At 49.3% G+C, this 20,553-nt stretch overlaps 1 protein-coding gene across 1 annotated transcript in view; it reads right to left on the reverse strand.

Moving 5' to 3' along the window:
- Positions 1 to 303: 303 nt before the first annotated feature.
- Positions 304 to 20,553, reverse strand: part of PPCDC (phosphopantothenoylcysteine decarboxylase) — a 39,139-nt gene continuing 18,889 nt past the window's right edge. Inside the window, exons 3-6 of the mRNA XM_029065807.1 lie at positions 6,266 to 6,361; positions 5,312 to 5,440; positions 1,460 to 1,628; positions 304 to 617 (exon numbers count right to left, since the gene is read on the reverse strand). Coding sequence (XP_028921640.1) covers positions 532 to 617; positions 1,460 to 1,628; positions 5,312 to 5,440; positions 6,266 to 6,361 — 480 coding nt within the window. The 3' untranslated portion in view covers positions 304 to 531. The remainder of the gene's footprint in view (positions 618 to 1,459; positions 1,629 to 5,311; positions 5,441 to 6,265; positions 6,362 to 20,553) is intronic.

Genomic DNA, 20,553 nt, shown 5'->3' on the forward strand with positions numbered 1-20,553 from the left:
CAAATACCATTAAAAAAAAAAAGAGGTCAAAGGTGGTGGCTGCTGGGGGCCTAGACCACACCCTCTGCTGAATCTGGTAGTGATGCCCAGGCTCGGGGCATGGCCTCTGCTCTTGGCCAAGATGTCTCATGACCGCAGCTCCTTGCAGCCAGCCCCATCTCTGTCACCGGACTGGCTGCTGCGGCCGCCACAGCTCCCACCTCCGTGACTGGGAGGCAGGAAGCCAGCAGTTGAGCTGAGATAAGAAAATGAGACCCCTCCTGCAGTGAGGATAAAAGGCAAGAAGGACACAGACTGCCGGGGTGGTTTTCAGGCCGATCAGTGTCGAGGTCTTTACCAAGCTCTCCCTGCCAGAGTTGACGTCCTGGTGGCTGGGGGTGGGGGTAGGGGTGGGCAGGTCACGGATCTTGGGCCTCAGCTCCCGAGTGGGTGGATGAGAGGAGGGCAGAGGGAATGGTTTGCTCTGGCTCTTCCTGAAACAGGTTCCCATTGCTGGGAGATGGAAAGGAGACGAGGAATCCGATGCCAGGATCAACTCTGATGGAGTAAGTTCAGTTCCGAAAGGATCTCCTTCACCTTGTCCAGAATGGTTTGGACTTCTGCCATGGCTCCCAGACCTGGAGAGCAAAGACATGTATGGATGAAATCCTGGGGCACGCCAGGGGGCTTCTTTGAGCTGACTGGTTCCAAATACATCTACAGCCCTTCTGTGTTACTGTGGGCTAGACTATCAGCTCCTTGATCGCATTTTCTCCCTAATGCTCAGTCCAGGTCTGTAAACAAAGTAAACACCCAATAAAGAATACCGATCGACTGCCTGTTCACTGAGACGCTGACACCAACTAGCAACGTCTTTACACCGTACCGAAATCCAGTTAACCCAGGGAGGCCAAGACCAAGAATTCCTCCTTCCATCATAAACTCATAAATCCAGGGATTCTATGAATGAGGTAGGATTCATTCCTGACCAAACCACCTTAGTTTTTTTTTTTTGTAATGGTATTTGTTAAGCCCTTACCACTGTACTAAGTGCTGAGACAGATAAAAGCTAATCAGGTTGGTCACTGTTCCTGTCCCACACAAAGCTCAGTCTTAACCCCCACTTTACAGATGAGGTAACTGAGACGCAAAGAAGTTACGTGACTTGCCCGAGGTGATACGGCAGACAAATGGTGGAGCAGGAATTCGAACTCTAGTCCTCGGACTCCAAGGTCCATGCTGTTTCCTAAAGAACTGGAGTAAGGACCTCTGGCGAGGCACAAACCTGACGTGTACTCCCCCTGCCCTTGTCCCCCTGTTCCTGGGTATTTTCCAGCCTCTCCAGCTTCCACTTTCAGTGATCCTCCCCACTCTGAGGTTCCAGCTCTTCCTGAAACAGGGTGGAGCAGGTTTGCCAGCTCTCCAAGGTGGGGAGGTGGTCATGGTGAGAAAATGGACTTGGGCTTTGCAAGAAACTCACCTTCATCCCCACATACCAGCCTCTTTGCCACACAGGGGATTTCCATATAGCCAAAGTCCTGCAACTGCTTCACCTGCTGGGCTGTAATGGGATGCTCCCACATGGCGGTGTTCATAGCGGGGCAGAAGAGTAAGGGCTTCTTCCGATCCCAGGCTCGGATGACACAGGTCTGCAAGGGAAAGGAGAGACGGGCCTTCCCCACCCACTCCCATTCCTTCTCTTTTCCTTCCTGCCAACTGATTCCTTGAAGTTCATTCCTAACTCCAAGGCTTGGGAAGGGGAAAGGGCTCATATTTTTCTAAAGACGAGAGTGAACGGGAGGAGGCTAGTTCGCTGTGAGCATCAAATGGAATCACACTAACCTTCAGCTGACCAAAACTCCCAGCGTTTTGGGACACTAAGCCCCCCAGCAAACCACCTTTCTAAATGGCTGACATTGGTCCATCCCGCTGAGCGCTTCTGAGGGGTCCCCTAAGTTGCCGCTCTGAACTAGAGCCAGAAGTAGAGGATGGGGAGAATGATCACAAAGGGGAGGAGGATCTCCTCAGGGTGAGAGCTGGGACCTCCCTAGGAGGTTATTTCCTGAAGCTCTTCTCGTCCATGCCTGACACGAAACACATGTTGGAGCTGGTGGGACCCCGAGAGGCCTCGCTGCCCCTCAGTGGACCAGCTGACCAGCAAAAGAGGCAGGCAGGGATCACCCTGGACCAAGCAGTGCCCAACTGGTCCTGAAAAGGGCAGTGGTAAAATAGTCTCATCAAACAATCGGTAATAAGCAGCTTCTTGGGCACGTTGCTTGTCTAGGTGCCCCTGGCCCTTTCCCCTGAGGAGAACTGGGGAACACAGAATGCTTGGAAAGCTGGCTATCTGCCTCACCCAGGGGGCCGTGGCCCAAGCATTTCCCCCTCGCCGCCTCCCATTTAAAGCAACTGAGAGATGGGCAGTGAGTGGGCAGTTTCGGTTGTGCTTCCGCTTGGCTCTCTGCCACAGTTTCTTATGCAGAAATTGCGGGTGGAGAAGAGTCCCCTTCAATTGCACAGGCAGGCAGCTGGTGGGGGAAATGAGGGACCCCAACTTTCCAAGTGACCCTGATAATCAAGATCTGCAAAAGGTGGGCACAACCAGAACACCAGAATGCTTTAGTGCTGTTTAGCTGTTTGAGGCTTGAGACCCTGGGAGCCCAGACACCTGCTTGTCAGTCCAATCAATCCATCAGTCAATCAATAAATGGTATTTGTTGAGCACTTACTGTCTGTGCAAACCATGGTACTGAGCGCTTGGGCAGGATCGAGTTCCATATCTTTTGGCCTTTCAGGTGTGTTAAGAGGGAACAAGGCTGGTGTTCTTAGCCTACGTGGCCCTTCAGATGGAAAGCAACATGGGGAAAACACTTGCTTCACCATTAGGAACCCTGGGCTCTGTTTCCCGTTCTGCCGCTCTCTGCTTCGTGATCTTGGGCAAGGCGCTTCCCCTCTCTGAGCTCAGTTTCTGCCCTGAGAAGCTATAGGACCCAGTGGAAAGGGTTTAGGCCTAAGACTCAGAGGTCCTGGTTTCTAATCCCAGTTCTACCATGTATCTGCTGTTTGACCTTAGGCAAGTCACTTAATTTCTCTGTGCCTCAGTTTCCTCATCTGTAAATAGGGAATTCAATACTTGTTCTTCCTCCTCCTTAGAGTGTGAGTCTCATGTAGGATATGATTATCTTGTATAGTGCCTGGCTCGTAGTAGGTGCTTAATAAATACTACAATTATTATTAACAAATACCACAATTATTATTATTACCTGGGCAGTGACTATTAAAAGCCTTATTTTCCTTCCTCCTTTTGGGAGAGTTCATTCAGGGTGAGCAGCATGTGAAGTATTAGAAATGCAACAACTTTCATTCATTAGTATTTATTGAGTGCTTACTGTATGCAAAGCACTGTATTAAGTGCTTAGGAGAGTAAAATATAACAATAAACACATTCCTGTCCACAGTGAGCTCACAGTCTGGAGGAGGAGGCAGACATTAAATTAAAATAGAGAAATAAATGACATATATCGGGCGCTATACAACACACCTTGGGGGGGTATAATAATAATAGTATTTGTTATACCATCAAGAGAGTAAGCGGACACATAAAAAATACTATTGATGATGCCCAATTTTACATTTGGGGAAACTGAGACATCAAAAAGGCCACATAATCAGTGACAGAGCTCAAATCAGAACCCAGGTCTTCTGATATTTTTAACTAGAGCCTCTGTAATTTTGAGGGCCAGTTTCCAAGTGGAGCAAAGTAGGAGTCTGTTGGGACTTCTGCCTAGCCAGGGCATTTAGGCAGGAAGAAATGAATCTATAATAATTGTGGTATTTGTTACAGGTTTACTGTGTATGGGCCAAGCACTGTGCTAGGAGTTGGGGTAGAACATAGTAATAATAATACTAATATCTGTTAAGACCTTACTGTGGACTAAACACTGTGCAAAATGTTAGGGTAAACCCAAGATAATCAGGTCAGACCCAGCCCCTGTCCCATGTGGTTCACAGTTAAGACTAATGTCTTTCATTATATCTTGCACCTACCCTAGCACTTAGTACAGTATTTGGCACATAGTAAGCACTTAACAAATGCCATTATGTATTATATCCTTCTGGCTCCACAAGCATGCACACTCCCCTGTGGAAGCTTCCATCCCTCCATTTCCCTTCTGGGTTACAACTGTTTAAACACCATGGGCCTCTGATGACCAAGGCACCCCTCTCTGTCATTTCAGCAGCTGACACCCCCTTTTTCTTTCCTTCCTTCCTCTACCACCTCAAGACTATTCTGCGGGTCAGAAAAGTTGCACCTCAACCCTGTGGCTGAGGCGCCGACACAGATGAGCGTGCTGGTGTGTGCGACAGGGAGAGAGCAGTTGAGCTTTTGATGGTGAGAGTGAGGACTGGCAGGAAGTAAACATGCTTATCTGATCTCACAAATGTATTTCCAGACTATACCGAGAAAGTGGAGATCAAGGAAACCAAAGGGGTGGAGGGTGAGGATGGAAAAAATGAAACTGGGGGAGTGCGAGAAAGCTGGGGAAGAGAAAGAGATGGGGAAAGGAAGAAGTGAAAGGGGGCAGCCAGAACTCAGGCAACGGGGCGTGGAGAGGGAAGAAAGGAGGAGGATTCCATTAGAGGTTTGGAGCTGGAGTTACTTCATCAGAAGGAGTCATGTGATCTGGTGACCAGTAATTGGCCTAGCGATCTATCGGGAAGCGGCACGGCCTAGGGGAAAGAGGATAAGCCTGGGAGTCAGAGGATCTGCGTTCTAAGCCCAGTTCTGCCACTTGCCTGCTGTGTGACCTTGGGCAAGTCACTTCCCTTCCCTGTGCTTCAGTTTCTTCATCTGGAAAATGGGGATTCAATACCTGTTCTCCCTCCCACTGAGACTATGAAACCCATAGGGGACAGGGACCCTGTCCAGCCTGATTATCTTGTATCTACCCCAATTGTTTAGTACAGTGGTTGGCACACAACAAGTGCTCAAAAAATACCACTGCTTATCGAATACCATCCAAAAAAAGGAAAACTTTGGCTTGCCCACTCCATCAGCCCACCTGCTTGGGTCTACTGTGGTGGAGCAGGGGCTTTGGGTAAGTCCTCCAGGAAAAAACTCTCATATGGCACCAGGAATGGGCGATTCTCAGAGTTCCTGGCCAAAAGGTCACCCTAAGCTACGACGTGTAATGATGGGAACTTTTGGATGGCACAATTTATAGGCCCGAAAGGAGGCAGTGAATTGGCTCCTGGAAGAAAAAGGTATGGGTCATGGTCCTAAGGCCCTACCCAGTAGGGAGTGAAAGATGGGGAGACGAGCCATACTCACCAGCAGGTTGTCACAGATGCCACTGGCCACTTTCCCCAGGGTATTGGCATCCAGAGGGGCCACCACCATGAGGTCAGCCCATCTCCGCAGGTCAATATGCAGGACGGGATCGGAGCGGCCCTTCCACATCTGCAAACGGGGGAGACAAATCCCCGGACCGTACTTCTTTTCCGGATACTCCCTGACCCTACCACAACCCTCCTCCCCAAAACCCTTCACTGGACAAGTTCCTTGGTCCTTAGAGCCAAAGCCAAACCCCAGTGAGAAGTGAATGAATTCTGAATCTCCCACCCCGGTCCTCTCTGTTTACTGTTTGGGGGAACCTGGGTGCGAGAGGCAGGGGTGGGGGTCTGAGCTTGGCTCTTGGGACCTGCTTGTGTTCTCTTTGTTTAACAACAGGGGGACCCATACGGAGGGGGAGGGTGACATTGGGAAATGTGGGTGAGGCAGTAACAGAGTTTCTGTGAGTCCTGGCGATTTCTTAAAACTCTCTGAAAGGCTGCCCGGGGGCCCATGTTTTATGGCTGATGAATCAACCTGTGGAATTCATGGCCGCAGGAGAGCAGAACTGAATGTCAGTCCAGCCACGGAAGACAGCTGGATGATCTTGCCATGGTGGCCATAGGCCAAAGGAGCTGAGTTCATTCGTGGCTTCATCAGCCACGATGACGACTCTGAAACTTGGGACTTGGGCATAAACCGATCTCTAATAGGTGGGGCAGCAGGGCCTTCCCTCTGGCCTCTGCCCAGTGCAGCAGGGCAACTGCTGGGCCACTGGTTTCCTCCCTTCCCCTCTTCCCATGAGATCTTGGCCACCGGTCCCGGGCCGGACCGTCGGATCGGATCCGGCCCAGCGGGGCCTGAGTCGAGAAGTGTGTTTGGATTCCTCAAGGGGGAAGGGAAGATGGGCTGGGTGACCACGTGAAAAGCGGGACCTGTTCTAAAAGCACTGACCTCCCATTCGTCAGCATCGCTATAGAGAGTGGTGGGAATTGCGTCGGGGCTGTAGAAATGCTTGGCCCTTTCCGTTGTTACCACCGCCACTTCCAGCTGCCAAGAAGAAAAGAGGGAGGGGAGTGACAGAGATGGAGAAACAGAGAGAGAGAGACAGTTATTGCAGGTTCAAACAGAAGGCTTTGGGGCCCCAGAAGGGACCTGGATGGGAAAATAGTTCATTTCAGCCCTTACCCTTCTGAGAGGACCTCCCCACCAGCCCATTTCTCGTATTTGCATAGCCACTTCCTCCGTCACCGAAAGGTCAGACCCAACCAGGTGCTTGCGGTTTCAGTTCCTTGTCCGAAGGGGCTGAGCGGGGTGGGTGGTGGGGGAGGGGGTGATTTGGGGCTGTTGAAGAATGAGTCATTAGGCTCCCAGTATATATATCTCAGCAAACTCTGGTCAACCTGACAGAGAGGAGCTGAGAAGCAGAGGCGAGAGGAGGAGGGGAGAGGGGACCCGGGGAAGGAAGGCAGCTCCTCAGGGGGAGGTTTTAGAACCAGAGTCAGGCAGACGGGTGTTCCTCTAGAGTCAGGGTCGGCCTGATTCTCGGGACTTGGAAGTTGCTCAGAGAGATGGGGACATGCTACTGGACTTGATCACCCAGCTTGCCCTTTGGATTTATCAATCATACTTACCGAGCGCTTGCTGTGGGCAGAGCATTGTATAAGAGCTTCAGAGAGTACAGTACAACAGAGCTGGAAGACACGTTCCCTGCCCACAACGTGTTTACAGTCTAGAAAGTAGTGTGACCTAGCGGATAGAGCATGGGCCTCGGTTCTAATTCCGGCTCTGCCACTTGTCTGCTGCATGTCCTTGGGCAAGTCACTTCTCTGTGCCTCAGTTACCTCGTCTGTAAAATGGGGACAGGGATTGTAAGCCCCATGTGGGACAGGGACTGTGTCCAAACTGATTTCCTTGTATCTAGCCCAGTGCTTAATAAAGTGCACGGTACATAGTGAGCGCTTAACAAATGCTATAATTATTATTATTATTATTGTTCAGGGCGGGAAGTCTGGAAGGAAAGAATATGGCTGACATAGGAGGCAGGGGCAGAAATCACCTCTCCCTGCCCCTATTCCCTCCCTTCCTCTTGGTCTGGGGGAGCTTCATTCATTCAATCGTATTTATTGAGCACTAACTGTGTGCAAAGGATAATACTAAGTGCTTGGGAGAGTACAATATAACAATAAGTAGACACATTCCCTGCCCACAATGAGACCATCCGCTGAGGGAGGGAGGGGCAGGAAGCATGTCCATCAGGGATGCAGTAGCCTTTGTTGACAACACCATCACCAAGACCTGCTGGTCTCACTTTTATAATATCGCCAAGATCCGCCCTTTCCTCTCCACCCAAACAACTATCTTACTGGTACAGGCTCTCATAATATCCCAGCTGAATTATTGTGTCAGCCTTCTCTCTGAACTCCCTTCCTCCTGTCTCTCCCTGCTCCAGTCTATTCTTCATTCTGCTGCCCGGTTCATCTTCCTGCAGAAACGCTCTGGGCATGTCACTCCCCTTCTTAAAAACCTCCACTGGTTGCCTATCAACCTCCATACGAAACAAAAACTTCTCACCCTAGGCTTCAAGGCTCTCCATCACCTTGCCCCCTCCTACCTCTCCTCCCTTCTCTCTTTCTACTCCCCACCCTGCATGCTCCGCTTCTCTGCCGCCCACCTCCTCACCGTACCCCATTCTCGCCTATCCCGCTGTCGACCCCTGGGCCACGTCCTCCTGCTGTCCTGGAATGACCTCTCTCCTCATCTCCGCCAAAGTAATTCTCTTCCCCTCTTCAAAGTCCTACTTAGAGCTCACCTCCTCCAAGAGGCCTTCCCAGACTGAGCTTCCCCTTTTTCCTCTGCTCCCTCTGCTGCCCCTCTACCCCCCACTTCACCTCTCCTAAGCTAAGCCCCCTTTTCCTCCCCTTTCCCTCTGCTCCTCCCCCTCTCCCTTCCCCTCCTCTCAGCACTGTGCTCATCTGCTCAATTGTATATATTTTTTATTACCCTATTTATTTTGTTAATGAGATGTTCATCACCTTGATTCTATTTATTGCTATTGTTTTAATGAGATGTACATCCCCTTGATTCTATTTATTGCTATTGTTTTTGTCTGTCTCCCCCGATTAAACTGTAAGCCCGTCAATGGGCAGTGACTGTCTCTATCCGTTGCCGATTTGTACATTCCAAGCACTTAGTACAGTGCTCTGCACATAGTAAGTGCTTAATAAATACTACTGAATGAATGAACACACATCCTCAGCCGGGAAAGAGGGCAACGAGTCCTGCCGGGAACACTTAAAAATTGAAGAGCAAAGCCAGAGAAGCCCAGGGCTGGAAATCTCGAAGATTTTACTGAAGAACAACATGTTCTTGGCTGGTGGTATCTGTCACGTGGAGAACTGAATTTTGCCCCCGCCCCAGAGGGGAGCGAGAGTCTGGGAGTGAGAAAAGGGTCTCGAGGCCAGGGCAGGTTCGGCCACTGGGAGCGGCCACACCAAACAGGACTTCGTTCGGTTGGGGAGACCCAGATACAGGATTTGGCGTGTTGACTTTGGCCATGCCCTTGGGCCTGCCTTGCCAGTTAAGTAACCGACACTGAATCGGGCATCCTAGCAGCGTGTGTATATTGGGTGGAGGGGAGAGCTGGGTGGGGTAATCTATGCGAGTGGGGCATGTTTCTAGGGGCAGCTGTCTCAGTGCCCCCTCTCCCCCGAGAACTCAAGAGAACACAGGGGAGGCAGACCCAATCAATGCTATTTATCGAGTGACTGTTCTGTGCAGAACACTGTACTGAGAGCTTGGGAAAGTACAAGAGAGTTGGTAGACGTGATCCCTGCCCACGGGGAGATTAGAGTCAACAAAAGCCAACACAGTCTTTTGGATCCTGGCGCTGTCAGTCCGGGGCCTAAAGCCGAGAAGAGCTCCTCCCAGGGACCTGGTCGGTCAGCTTGTGGCTCCCCTGAGCCCCAGGACCCTTGGCTCTGGGGAGGGGGGCAGAATGCCTGACTTTGGCCAAGTCGCTTAGCCTTTCTAAGCCTCAGTTTGCTCATCTGCACAATGGGGATGAAATTTTTGTTCTCCCTCCCTCTTAGGCCATGAGTTCCAGGTGGGACCGTGGAAAGACGACCCGGGTTCTTATCCCAGCTCTGCTATGCAGACCTTGGGCAAGTCACCCAACATCTTGGGCTGTGCCCGATCTGATGGCTTTGAATCTGCCCCAGTGTATAGCACATAGTAAGTACCTCATAAATCCCGTCACTATTATCCTACAGCTAAACCCAACTGGGCTGGGGTGAGCTCAATCAGCCTTTCCTTCCGGCTGCCAATGCCTGCCCAAGGGGGGATGAGGCAGACAAGGGGGAAGGGAGGGCAAGGAAAGGGAGCTAAGCGAACATTCAATTTTCCTTTGGTTTGGGTTTCGCGCTACTCTGAGCGCAGCTGCCACTAGGGAAGCAGCATGATCTAGTGGAAGGAGGACCTGGGTTCTTATCCCAGCTCCACCACGTACCTGCTGTGTGAACTTGGGCAAGTCACTTGACCTCTCTGGGCCTCAGTTCCCTCCCCTGCAAAATGGGGATTCAATGCCTGGTCCTCCTCCTACTCAGTCTTTAAGCCCCACTTTGGACCTGATGAGCTTTTATGACCCCAGAGCTTAGTACAGTGCTTGGCACATAAGTGCTTAATAAATACCACGGTTGTTTTCTTGGGGCCGCAACTATCACCCATTCAAAGAGCCACATCCCCTCCAGATCTCCACCTTGCGGTGCAGGTTAATTGAAGAAAAAATCGGAGCCTGAGGAAAACCCCTACTGGGAAGTAAAGGACAGAGAAGTGGCCCCCAGCCTTCAGCATCTGCATCTGGCAAGAACGCTCTCTGCTACAAGATAAAGAGTGGGAGGAAGGTACTTTCAGTTACTTCAGCAGAGCCACGAATTCCAGGCCTCTCTCCAGTCACGGTGGGGCTCCAGCTCCAGAGACTGGTCCAGGACCAGAGCTGGAACCTTCCCAGTCCATTCCAGAAAAAGGCACTGGTCAGTAGGCAGGCAGACAGGGGCAGTCTGGCCCTGCACTATAACTTGTGAAGTGCTTACTGTATGCTAAGCACTGTTACACATGGGGGTTAGATACAAGGTCACCAGATTGGATACCGTTTGTGTTTTTGGGGCAGTGGGTTTGAATAGTATTTGTTAAGTGCTTACTTAGGTTAGGGCCTGGGCTAGGCCCAAGATTAATCCCAAATTTCCTTGCCCTGGGGATTCCCCCCACCAATCCTCTGAAACAGAATCCTCTCCAGCCACCGAGCCCTGGTTCCTCAGTTAGATGACCAAAAAAAGCAACATGGTCTGGTGGAAAGAGCCTGTGCGTCAGAGAACCTGGGTTCTAATCCCAGATCCACCACTTGTTGGGAGTGTGACCTTGGGCAAGTCATTTCTCTTCTTTGTGCTACAATTGCCTCTTCTGCAAAGTGGGGATTCAATACCTGTTCTCCTTCCTACTTAGACTGTGAGTCCCATAGAGGACCTGATGATCTTATGTCTACCACAACATGTAGTTTAGTGCTTGGCACATTCTAAGTCCTTAACAAATACCACAATTATTATGACTGTGAGTGTGAGAATGGGGGAGTGAAACAGCTTTACTCTAATGGCGAGAGCATGGTCCTGGGAATCAGGAGACCCAGGTCCTAATTTCAGCTCCACCACTTCACTGCTGGGTAACCATGGGCAAGTCACTTCGTTCTTTAGGGACTCAGTGTCCTCATCAGTAAAATGGGAATGAAATGACCTGTTCTCCCTCCTTTATTTTATGACATTTGTTAAGCACTCCCCAGACACTGTACACTGGGGTAGATACAAGCTGGTTGGACACAGTCCTTATCCCTCATGGGGATCACAGTCTTTATTCCCATTTTACAGATGAGGTACCTGAGGCACAGAAAAGTGAAGTCACTTGCCCAAAGTCACACAGCAGATAATAAGTGGCGTAGCTGGGATTAGAACCCAGGTCCTTCTGATGCCCAGGCCTGTGCTCTACTCAGTGAAAAGAGCACGGGCTTTGGAGTCAGAGGTCATGGGTTCGAATCCCGGCCCGGCCACTTGTCAGCTGTGTGACTTTGGGCAAGTCACTTAACTTCTCTGTGCCTCAGTTACCTCATCTGTAAAATGGGGATTAAGACTGTGAGCCCCACGTGGGACAACCTGATTCCCCTGTGTCTACCCCAGCGCTTAGAACAGTGCTCGGCACATAGTAAGCGCTTAACAAATACCAACATTATTCTCTAACCACTAGGTCATGCTGCTTCTTAGGCTGTGAGCCCCTTGTGGGCCAGGGACTGTCTCTGGTCCATCTGGTTAACTGCCCCAGTTCTTAGCAGAGAGTTTAGCATATTGTAAGCGCTTAATAAATACTATCATCACAACTGGATTAATTAATTATGGTATTTATTAGTGCTTACTATGAGCAAACCACTGTACTAAATGCTGGGGAAGCTTCAAGATAATCAGGTTATACAGAGTCTCTGTCTAACACGAGGCTTACCATCATCCTTCACATGAGGAACCTGAAGCACAGAGAAGTGAAGTGACTTGTGCAGAGACATGCAGCAGGCAGACCTGGGATTAGAACCCAGGTCCTCTGACACGCGGGCCTGTGCTCTTTCCTACTAGGCCATGTTGCTTTTCACTTTCCCTATGGAAAAACCATCCCTGTCTATTTTCTTCTTCAACATTCATCTGCAATGGCAGGTGGACTGGGACCTGAGTTATAAGCAGCTACTGTTCTCTCTCAGCAGCAGGGTACAGATAACCTCGTTGAATTAGATTCTCCCAAGCGTTTAGTATAGTGTTCTGCTCACAGTAAGCATTCAATAAATATCATTGATTGGTTGAAACTTCAAAGTGAAAAAAGGAAAATCTTGTTCACCCAGCAGGCAGTCAGCATAACGAATCTGATACCTCGAGAAGCTGTACAGGCCAAAAAGAGTGGCAGATTCCAGAAGGTTTGGACAAATCTGCCCACAGTAGCCTAACGGAAGACACAGTTAGGGATGAAGAGGGAGAAAAGTTAGAGATGTTAAACGCTATATCCCTATGTGTGATGAAACGCATCCTAACAAAATATCTGGCTGTCATTGTTAAAGACAAAATGGTAGATGAACATTAGTCTCACCCAAGCCAACATCTTTTAGCTTACCTAGAATTAAAAAATATGGTTAAGACTAAGCAGAGTGTCATTCATTTAATCGTAACCAGCACAAAGATCCCACACAACCCACCCATAACCTAGTAGGAAGAGCCTAGGTCTGGGAGTCGGAAGGTCATGGAGTTCTAATCCTGACTCTGCCACTTGTCAGCTTGTGACCTTGGGCAAGTCAATTCACTTCTCTGGGACTCAAATACCTTGTCTGTAAAATGGTGATCGAGACTGTGAGCCCCTCGTGGGACAGGGACTGTGTCCAATCTGATTTGCTTGGATCCAGCCCAGCACTTAGTACAGTGCCTGACACGTAGTAAGCAGCGTGGCACAGTGGAAAGGGCACGGGCTTGGGAGTCAGAGGTCGTCGGCTCTAATCCCAGCTTCGCCACTGATCAGCTGTGTGACTTTGAGCAAGTCAATTCACTTGTCTGGACCTCAGTTACCTCATCTGGAAAATGGGGATTAAGACTGTGAGCCCCACATGGGACAAACTGATTACCTTGAATCTTCCCCAGTGCTTAGAACAGTGGTTGGCTCATAGTAAGCGCTTAATAAATGCCATCATTATTATTATAAATACCACAATTATTATTATTCCTCATGTGAAAAATGGGGTTGCTACCTATTTGCCCTCCCTCTTAGACTAGGAGCTCCAAGTGGGACAGGGACAGTTTCCAACCTGACTGTCCTGTATCTATCCTAGGGCACATGGATTTGTACCCTTTATTTACCCACCCTCAGCCCACAGAACTTATATTACATATCCTCAATTTATGTCTCCCCTTCTAGACTGCAAGCTCCTTGTGGTAAGGGAACATGTCTACCAACTCTGTCACACTCTCCCAAGCACTTAGTACAATGCTCTGCATACAGTAAGGGATCAAAAGATACGACTCTGATCTATTGACTGCTTGGTACAGTGCCCGACACACAGTTAGTGTTTAATAAATACCATCATTTCTATTCTTCTTGTTCAGTTTCATCCAAACCTGGCTCTTCCCCAAATCCTGATGAATCACACTGGGCTGGCCCCGCCTGGAAAATCCCTTAGTTGGGCTCCACATAAGACTTTCCAGGCCTGGGCGTAAGCATGACTTTGGGACCATCTCCACCTCATGGCCTCGGCTGGTCTCACTGGTCTCTTTGGACTTTTGGACTTCCTGCCTTGTTTGCCACTCCTCCTCCCTAACATCTCCTGGCAGCAGTTTTCCTGACACGGTTTCTCCTGCTTTCTCTCAAAATCCACCCCCTCCACCTGTGATCCCATCCCATCACACCTTATCTAAACACTCCCTTCTTCTCCCCGACAACTTTCTTCAACTATTCGCTCTCCAATGGCATATTCCCCACAACTTTCAAACACGTTCATATCTTCCCTATCCTAAAATAAACCCTCCCTTGACCCCAAGGGTCCCTAAAGTTAGTGTCCTATCTCCTTCCTACCGTTCCTCTCCAAACTCCTACAGCCAATTGCCTACACGAAAGGTCACAAATGATCTTCTTAACAAATCCATTGGCCTCTACTCCATCCTAATCCTCTTTGACCTCTCTGCTAGCTTCAACACTGCTGACCACCCCCTTCTCCTAGAAACCTTATCCAACCTTGGCTTCAGTGACATTGACCTCTTCTGGTTTTCCTCTTATTTCTCTGGCCACTCCTTCTCAGTCTCTTTTGTGGGCTCCTCCTCTGCCTCCAACCCCCTAACTGTGGGAGTCCCTCAAGGTTCAGTTCTAGGTCCCCTTCTATTTTCCATTTACACCCACACACTTGGAGAACTCACTCACTCTCATGGCTTCAATTATGACCTCTATGCAGATGATTCCCAAATCTACATCTCCAGCCCTGATCTCTCTCCTTCTCTGCAGCCTCACATTTCATCCTGCCTTCAAGACATCTCTTCTTGGAAATGCTGCCATCACCTCAAACTTAACATGTCCCAAAACAGAACTCCTTATCTTCCCACACAAACCCTGTCTTCCTCGTGACTTTCCCATCACTGTAGAAGGCACCACCATCCTTCCTCTCTCACAAGCCCATAAAACTTGGTGGTATCCTTGACTTGTTTCTCCCATTCAATGCATATATTCAATCTATCAGTAAATCCTGTTGGTTCAACCTTCACAACATCACTAAAAACTGCCCTCTCCTCTCCATCCAAACTGCAACCACGTTAATCCAAACACTTATCCTAACCCGCCTTGATTACTGTACCAGCCCCTTTGTTGACTTCTTGCCTCCAACCTCTCCCCATTCCAGTCCATACTTCACTCTGCTGCCCAGACCACTTTTCTAAAAAATGTTCAGGCCATGTCTCCCCACTCCTCAAGAACCTCCAGTAATTGTCCACCTCTGCATCAAATAGAAACTCCATACCAACGGCTTTAAAGCACTAAATCAACTTGTCCCCACTTACCTCACCTCACGACTCTCCTACTACAACCTAGCCCGCAGACTGCATTCCTCTAATACCAACCTACTCACTGTACCTCAACCTCATCTACCTCACCACCAAACTCTCGTCCATGTCCTGCCTTTGGTTTGGAACGCCCTCCCTCTTCATATCTGGCAATTACTCTCCTCACCTTCAAAAACCTTATTAAAGGCACATCTCCTCCAAGAAGCCTTCCCTGAATTCCTTTTCTCCCACTGTCTTCTGCGTTGCCCTTACTTGCTCCCTTTATTCACTCCACTGTTAGCTCCACAGCACTTATGTATGTACCCGTAATTTATTTATTTATATTAATGCCTGTTTGTCCCTCTAGACTAGGAGCTTGTTGTGGTTAGGGAATGTGTCTGTTATATTGTTGTGTTGTATACTCTCCAACGCTTAGTATGGTGCTCTGCACACAATAAGCTGATCGAGGCTCGGGCCGGATTTACATCTGGGATTGTATAACTTGGATCACCAATTCTCAACAAAATGTTGGCCAGGGTGGGAAACCCGGCCCAGTGTCCCAGCTGTACAAGGGGACCCAGTGTGAACAAGGCCACCGTAGTTCCTACTATTCGTTCCCCAGGAAAAGAGGTTTATCTGGCATTCACCATCATCATCGTCACCATCAATTGTATTTATTGAGTGCTTGGGACACAGCACTGTACTAAGCACTTGGGAAAATACAACAGAATTGGTAGACACGTTCTCTGCCCACAGTGAGCTCAGGGTCCAAAGGAGGAGACTCCCAGACTTTATGGTCAACCCTGAACTGGGGAGTTTTATGCTTTTTTTAAATAATGGTATTTGTTAAAAGCTTACTTTGGACCAACACTGTTTTAAGTGCTGGGATTGACACAAGATAACCAAGCTGGATACAGTCCCTGTCCCTCCGGGAGCTCCCAGTCTAAATAAGAGGAAAAACAGGCATTGAACTGTCATTTTGCAGCTGAGGAAATAGAGGCACAGAGAAGTGAATTGATTTGCCCAAGGTCATGCAGCAGACAAGTGCCGGAGCCAGAATTAGAACCCAGGTCTTTGGGCTCCTAGGCCCCGGTCCTCTCCACTAGGCCACGCTGCTTCACGAGTGACTATTTTTCCACCAACAACTTCGGAGGAAACTGTTACCTCTTTAATCCTCCAGATACACATTCAGTTGAATAGGAGAGTGGTCGGGGTCTCCCTCTCAGACCTCCTCCTCTTGCCCCCCCTCCCATTTTCTTCCTCCTCCTCTTCTCCCTCCTCCTCCTAAACCCCAGGAAATCCTGATGTGAATGTGAGAGAGGGGGGAGGGGAGTGTGAGGGTGAGTCAGCTCCCACAATCAGTCATCCTACTGGCTTTCCATCTGTTTACTGGGACATCTCTGTCTGGTCTAGATCCTGGAGGACATGGGAAAATGCGCTGCAGTCTTAGCTTCATTCCCCAAGGAACGGCAGTAAACCTCCACCCACACACCTCCCCACTCCTCAAAAACTCCAACGGCTGCCCGTCCATCTCTGCACCAAGCAGACATTCCTGACCATCTACTTTAAGGCACTCAGTCAGCTCCCGCCTTCCTATTTCTACACTCCTCTCCCACTACATCCCAGTTCGCCCGCTTCCTTCTTCTCAAGTCAACCTACTCACTGGGCCTCACTCTCGTCAAGCAGTGCACTGAGTACTTGGAACCAGTCTGCTGGATTGCTTGCCATCTGGCAGACCACCACTCTCTTCAACTTCAAAGCCCTTCTGAATTGCCATCTCCTCCAGGAGGCCTTTCTAGATTAATATCTCATCTCCCCACCCTATATTCCCCTCTAATGCCATTTCAATGTTTCCACACTACCTAAGCATTTTGGATACCCCTTCCTTCTCTATCCCTACCCACTGAAGCACTATGTACTTATGTTTATATTCTATAACCACCTCTCATTTGCATGTAATGAGTCCCTTCTGCGTAGGGACTGTGTTACTGCTTGTTTTCAACTCCCCGGACACTTAGCATGGTAAACCGTGGTGGAGTAGACACCCAATGCCCTTAACGCTATAATTTATTTTAATGTCCGTCTACCCCGCTGAATTACAAGTGTCTTGCTCTACTAGTACTCTCCCAAAAGCTTAGGACTATGCATTGCGCATGGTAGGTTCTCAACAAATTGGCTGATCCACTTCCCTGGTCATCTACTACTTACCATTATTCCCTCAGAAATCTTATCCTCCCCAAACTATCTCTTTAGAGACTCATGGATCCCAGTTTTGAACATCCAGGAGGCATTATCAATTCACCAAACCCTAGAACTGGATTATAGATTTGCCCATTCTGACAGTAAACTTCACCAGCTTCCCCTTTGCTTCTCCCTCTCTTACATGTACACTCCCGAGCACTAAGAACAGTACTCTGCTCATCTCTAGTCACTGCATAACCTTTGGCCTCACCAACTCTGAAATCCGTCTATCTGACCACAACCTCCTCACCTGCCTTCTCTCCCACACACCTCCTCCCCACAAATCTGTCGTGTTCCCCCACGGGACCGCTGATCTTTGGCCCCACCCAATTCTCGCAAGTCATCATGCCCCATTTAACCTCCATACCCAAACTACCTTCCCTTGATGATGAAACTGACACCCTCAACACCACCCTCTCTAATGATCTCAATTCACTGACTCCCTTATCCCTTTGTTAATCTCGCACCACTAACCCACGGTGCTGGGTCACCTCCGCAGTTCGCTTCCTTCTCTCCTGTACATGAGCTGCAGAGCGCTGCCAGAGGAAATCTAGATAGCAGGTCAACCTCATCCACCTCGTGTTCATCCTTGTGTGTTTTAACTCTGCCAGGCAAAATTATTTCTCCCTCCTTACTGACACCCATGCCCAATGCCCTCTTCAGTTGTTCCAGACTTTTAACTCCCTCCTCATACTCCCCTCCCCCCCGGCCTCCCCTAGCTTTTGTCCCTAATTATCTCACCACCTACTTTATTGGGAAAATTGAAACTATCAGGCATGATCTCCCTAAAACCTCTGCTGCTCCTCTCCAGTCCCACCCTCCTTCTGCTCCTTCTTCAACTTTCCCATCTTTCCTAGAAGAAACTCAAGAAGATGTCTCCTGCCTTCTCTCAAAATCCACCCCCTCCACCTAGGCATCTGACCCCATCCCTTCACATCTTAACAAAGCACTTGCCCCCTCCCTTCTGTCCTCCCTGACTGCCATCTTCTACTGTTGACTCTCCAATGGCTTCTTCTTTGCTTTCAAACATGCTCATGTCTTCTCTATCCTATGAAAACTCTCTCTTGACCCCAGGGCCCTCGCCAGTTATTGTCCCATCTCTCTCCTACCATTCCTCTCCAAACTCCTTGTCTGTTTGCTTTATGGTATTTGTTAAGTACTTACTACGCGTCAAGCACCATTCTAAGCACTGGGGTAGATAACACACTTATCCATTTGGACACGGTCCCTGGCCCACACGGGGCTCATAGTCTAAGTAGGAGGGAGTAGGATTAAATCCCCATTTTACAGGAGAGGAAACTGAGGTATGGAAAAGTTAAGTGATTTGCCCAAGGTCACATAGCAAGCAATTGGTAGAGCCAGGATTGTCCATACCCATTGTCTAAGTTTCTCTCCTCCAATTCTCTTTTATATATTATATATAATTATAACATTATATAATTCAATTATATTAATGCCTGTTGCCCCCTCTAGACTGTGAACTCATTGTGGGCAGGGAAGGTTCTGCTATATTGGTGTTTGTACTTATTCTCCCAAGCGTTTAGTACAGTGCCCTGCACACAGTAGGTACTCAATAAATGCAACTGATTGATTCTCCCCCTCCCTTCAGGCTCGCATCTCCTCCTGCCTCCAGGACGTCTCCACCTGGATGTCTGCCCGCCACCTAAAACTCAACATGAGCAAGACTGAGCTCCTCATCTTCCCTCCCAAACCCGGTCTTCTCCCAGACTTCTCTATCACCATGGATGGCACGACCATCCTTCCCGTCTCTCAGGCCCGCAATCTCGGTGTCATCCTTGACTCGTCTCTCTCGTTCACCCCACACATCCTATCCGTTACCAAGACCTGCCGGTTTCACCTCTACAATATCGCCAAGATCCGCCCTTTCCTCTCCACCCAAACGGCTACCTTACTGTTACAGGCTCTCATTATATACCGGCTAGACTACTGTGTCAGCCTTCTCTCTGACCTCCCTTCCTCCTCTCTCGCCCTGCTCCAGTCTGTTCTTCACTCCGCTGCCCGGCTCATCTTCCTGCAGAAACGATCTGGGCATGTCACTCCCCTTCTTAAACAACTCCAGTGGTTGCCTATCGACCTCCGCTCCAAACAAAAACTCCTCACTCTAGGCTTCAAGGCTCTACATCACCTTGCCCCTTCCTACCTCTCCTCCCTTCTCTCTTTCTACCACCCACCCCGCACGCTCCGCTCCTCTGCCGCCCACCTCCTCACTGTCCCTCGGTCTCGCCTATCCCGTCGACCCCCGGGCCACGTCCTCCCGCGGTCCTGGAACGCCCTCTCTCCTCACCTCCGCCAAACTGATTCTCTTTCCCTCTTCAAAACCCTACTTAAAACTCATCTCCTCCAAGAGGCCTTCCCAGACTGAGCTCCTCTTCTCCCTCTACTCCCTCTGCCACCCCCCCTTTACCTCTCCGCAGCTTAACCCTCTTTTTCCCCTTTTCCCTCTGCTCCTCCACCTCTCGCTTCCCATCCCCACAGCACTGTACTCGTCCGCTCAACTGTATATATTTTCATTACCCTATTAATTTTGTTAATGAATTGTACATCGCCTTGATTCTATTTAGTTGCCATTGTTTTTACGAGATGTTCTTCCCCTTGACTCTATTTATTGCCATTGTTCTTGTCTGTCCATCTCCCCCGATTAGACCGTAAGTCCGTCAAACGGCAGGGACTGTCTCTATCTGTTGCCGACTTGTTCATCCCAAGCGCTTAGTACAGTGCTCTGCACATAGTAAGCGCTCAATAAATACTATTGAATGAATGAATGAATGAATTCTCTCCTTGACCTCTTCCAACCTGGCTTCCATCCCTTTCTCTCCACAGAAACCGCCCTGTGAAAGGTCACAAATGATCTCCTTCTTGCCAAATTCAACGGCCTCTACTCCATCCTAATCCTCCTCGACCTCTCTCTTGCCTTCGACACTGCTAACCACCCCCCTTCCCTTGGAAATATTATCCAGACTCGGCTTCACTGACACTGTCCTCTCCTGGCTCTCCTCCTATCTCTCTGGCTGCTCCTTCTCAGTCTCTTGTGGGCTCCTCCTCTGCCTCCCACTCCCTAACTGTGGTCAAAGTTCAGTTCCAGGTCCCCTTCTATTCTCCACCTACACCCACTCCCATGGAGAACTTGCTCACTCCCAAGGCTCCAACTACCACCTCTATGCAGATAATTGCTAAATCTACATCTCCAGTCCTGATTTTGCTCTCTCTCCGCAGCCTTGCAATTCCTCTTGCCTTCAGGACATCTCCATTTGGATGTCCTGCCAACACCTCGAACTTAAAATGTCCAAAACAGAACTCCTTATCTTTTCACCCAAATAATGTCCTCCACTGATTTTCCCATCACTGTAGATGGCACCACCATCCTTCCTGTCTCTCAAGCCTTTAATCTAA

Source organism: Ornithorhynchus anatinus, chromosome 5 (assembly GCF_004115215.2).
Source record: "Ornithorhynchus anatinus isolate Pmale09 chromosome 5, mOrnAna1.pri.v4, whole genome shotgun sequence".
Lineage (NCBI taxonomy): Eukaryota > Metazoa > Chordata > Mammalia > Monotremata > Ornithorhynchidae > Ornithorhynchus > Ornithorhynchus anatinus.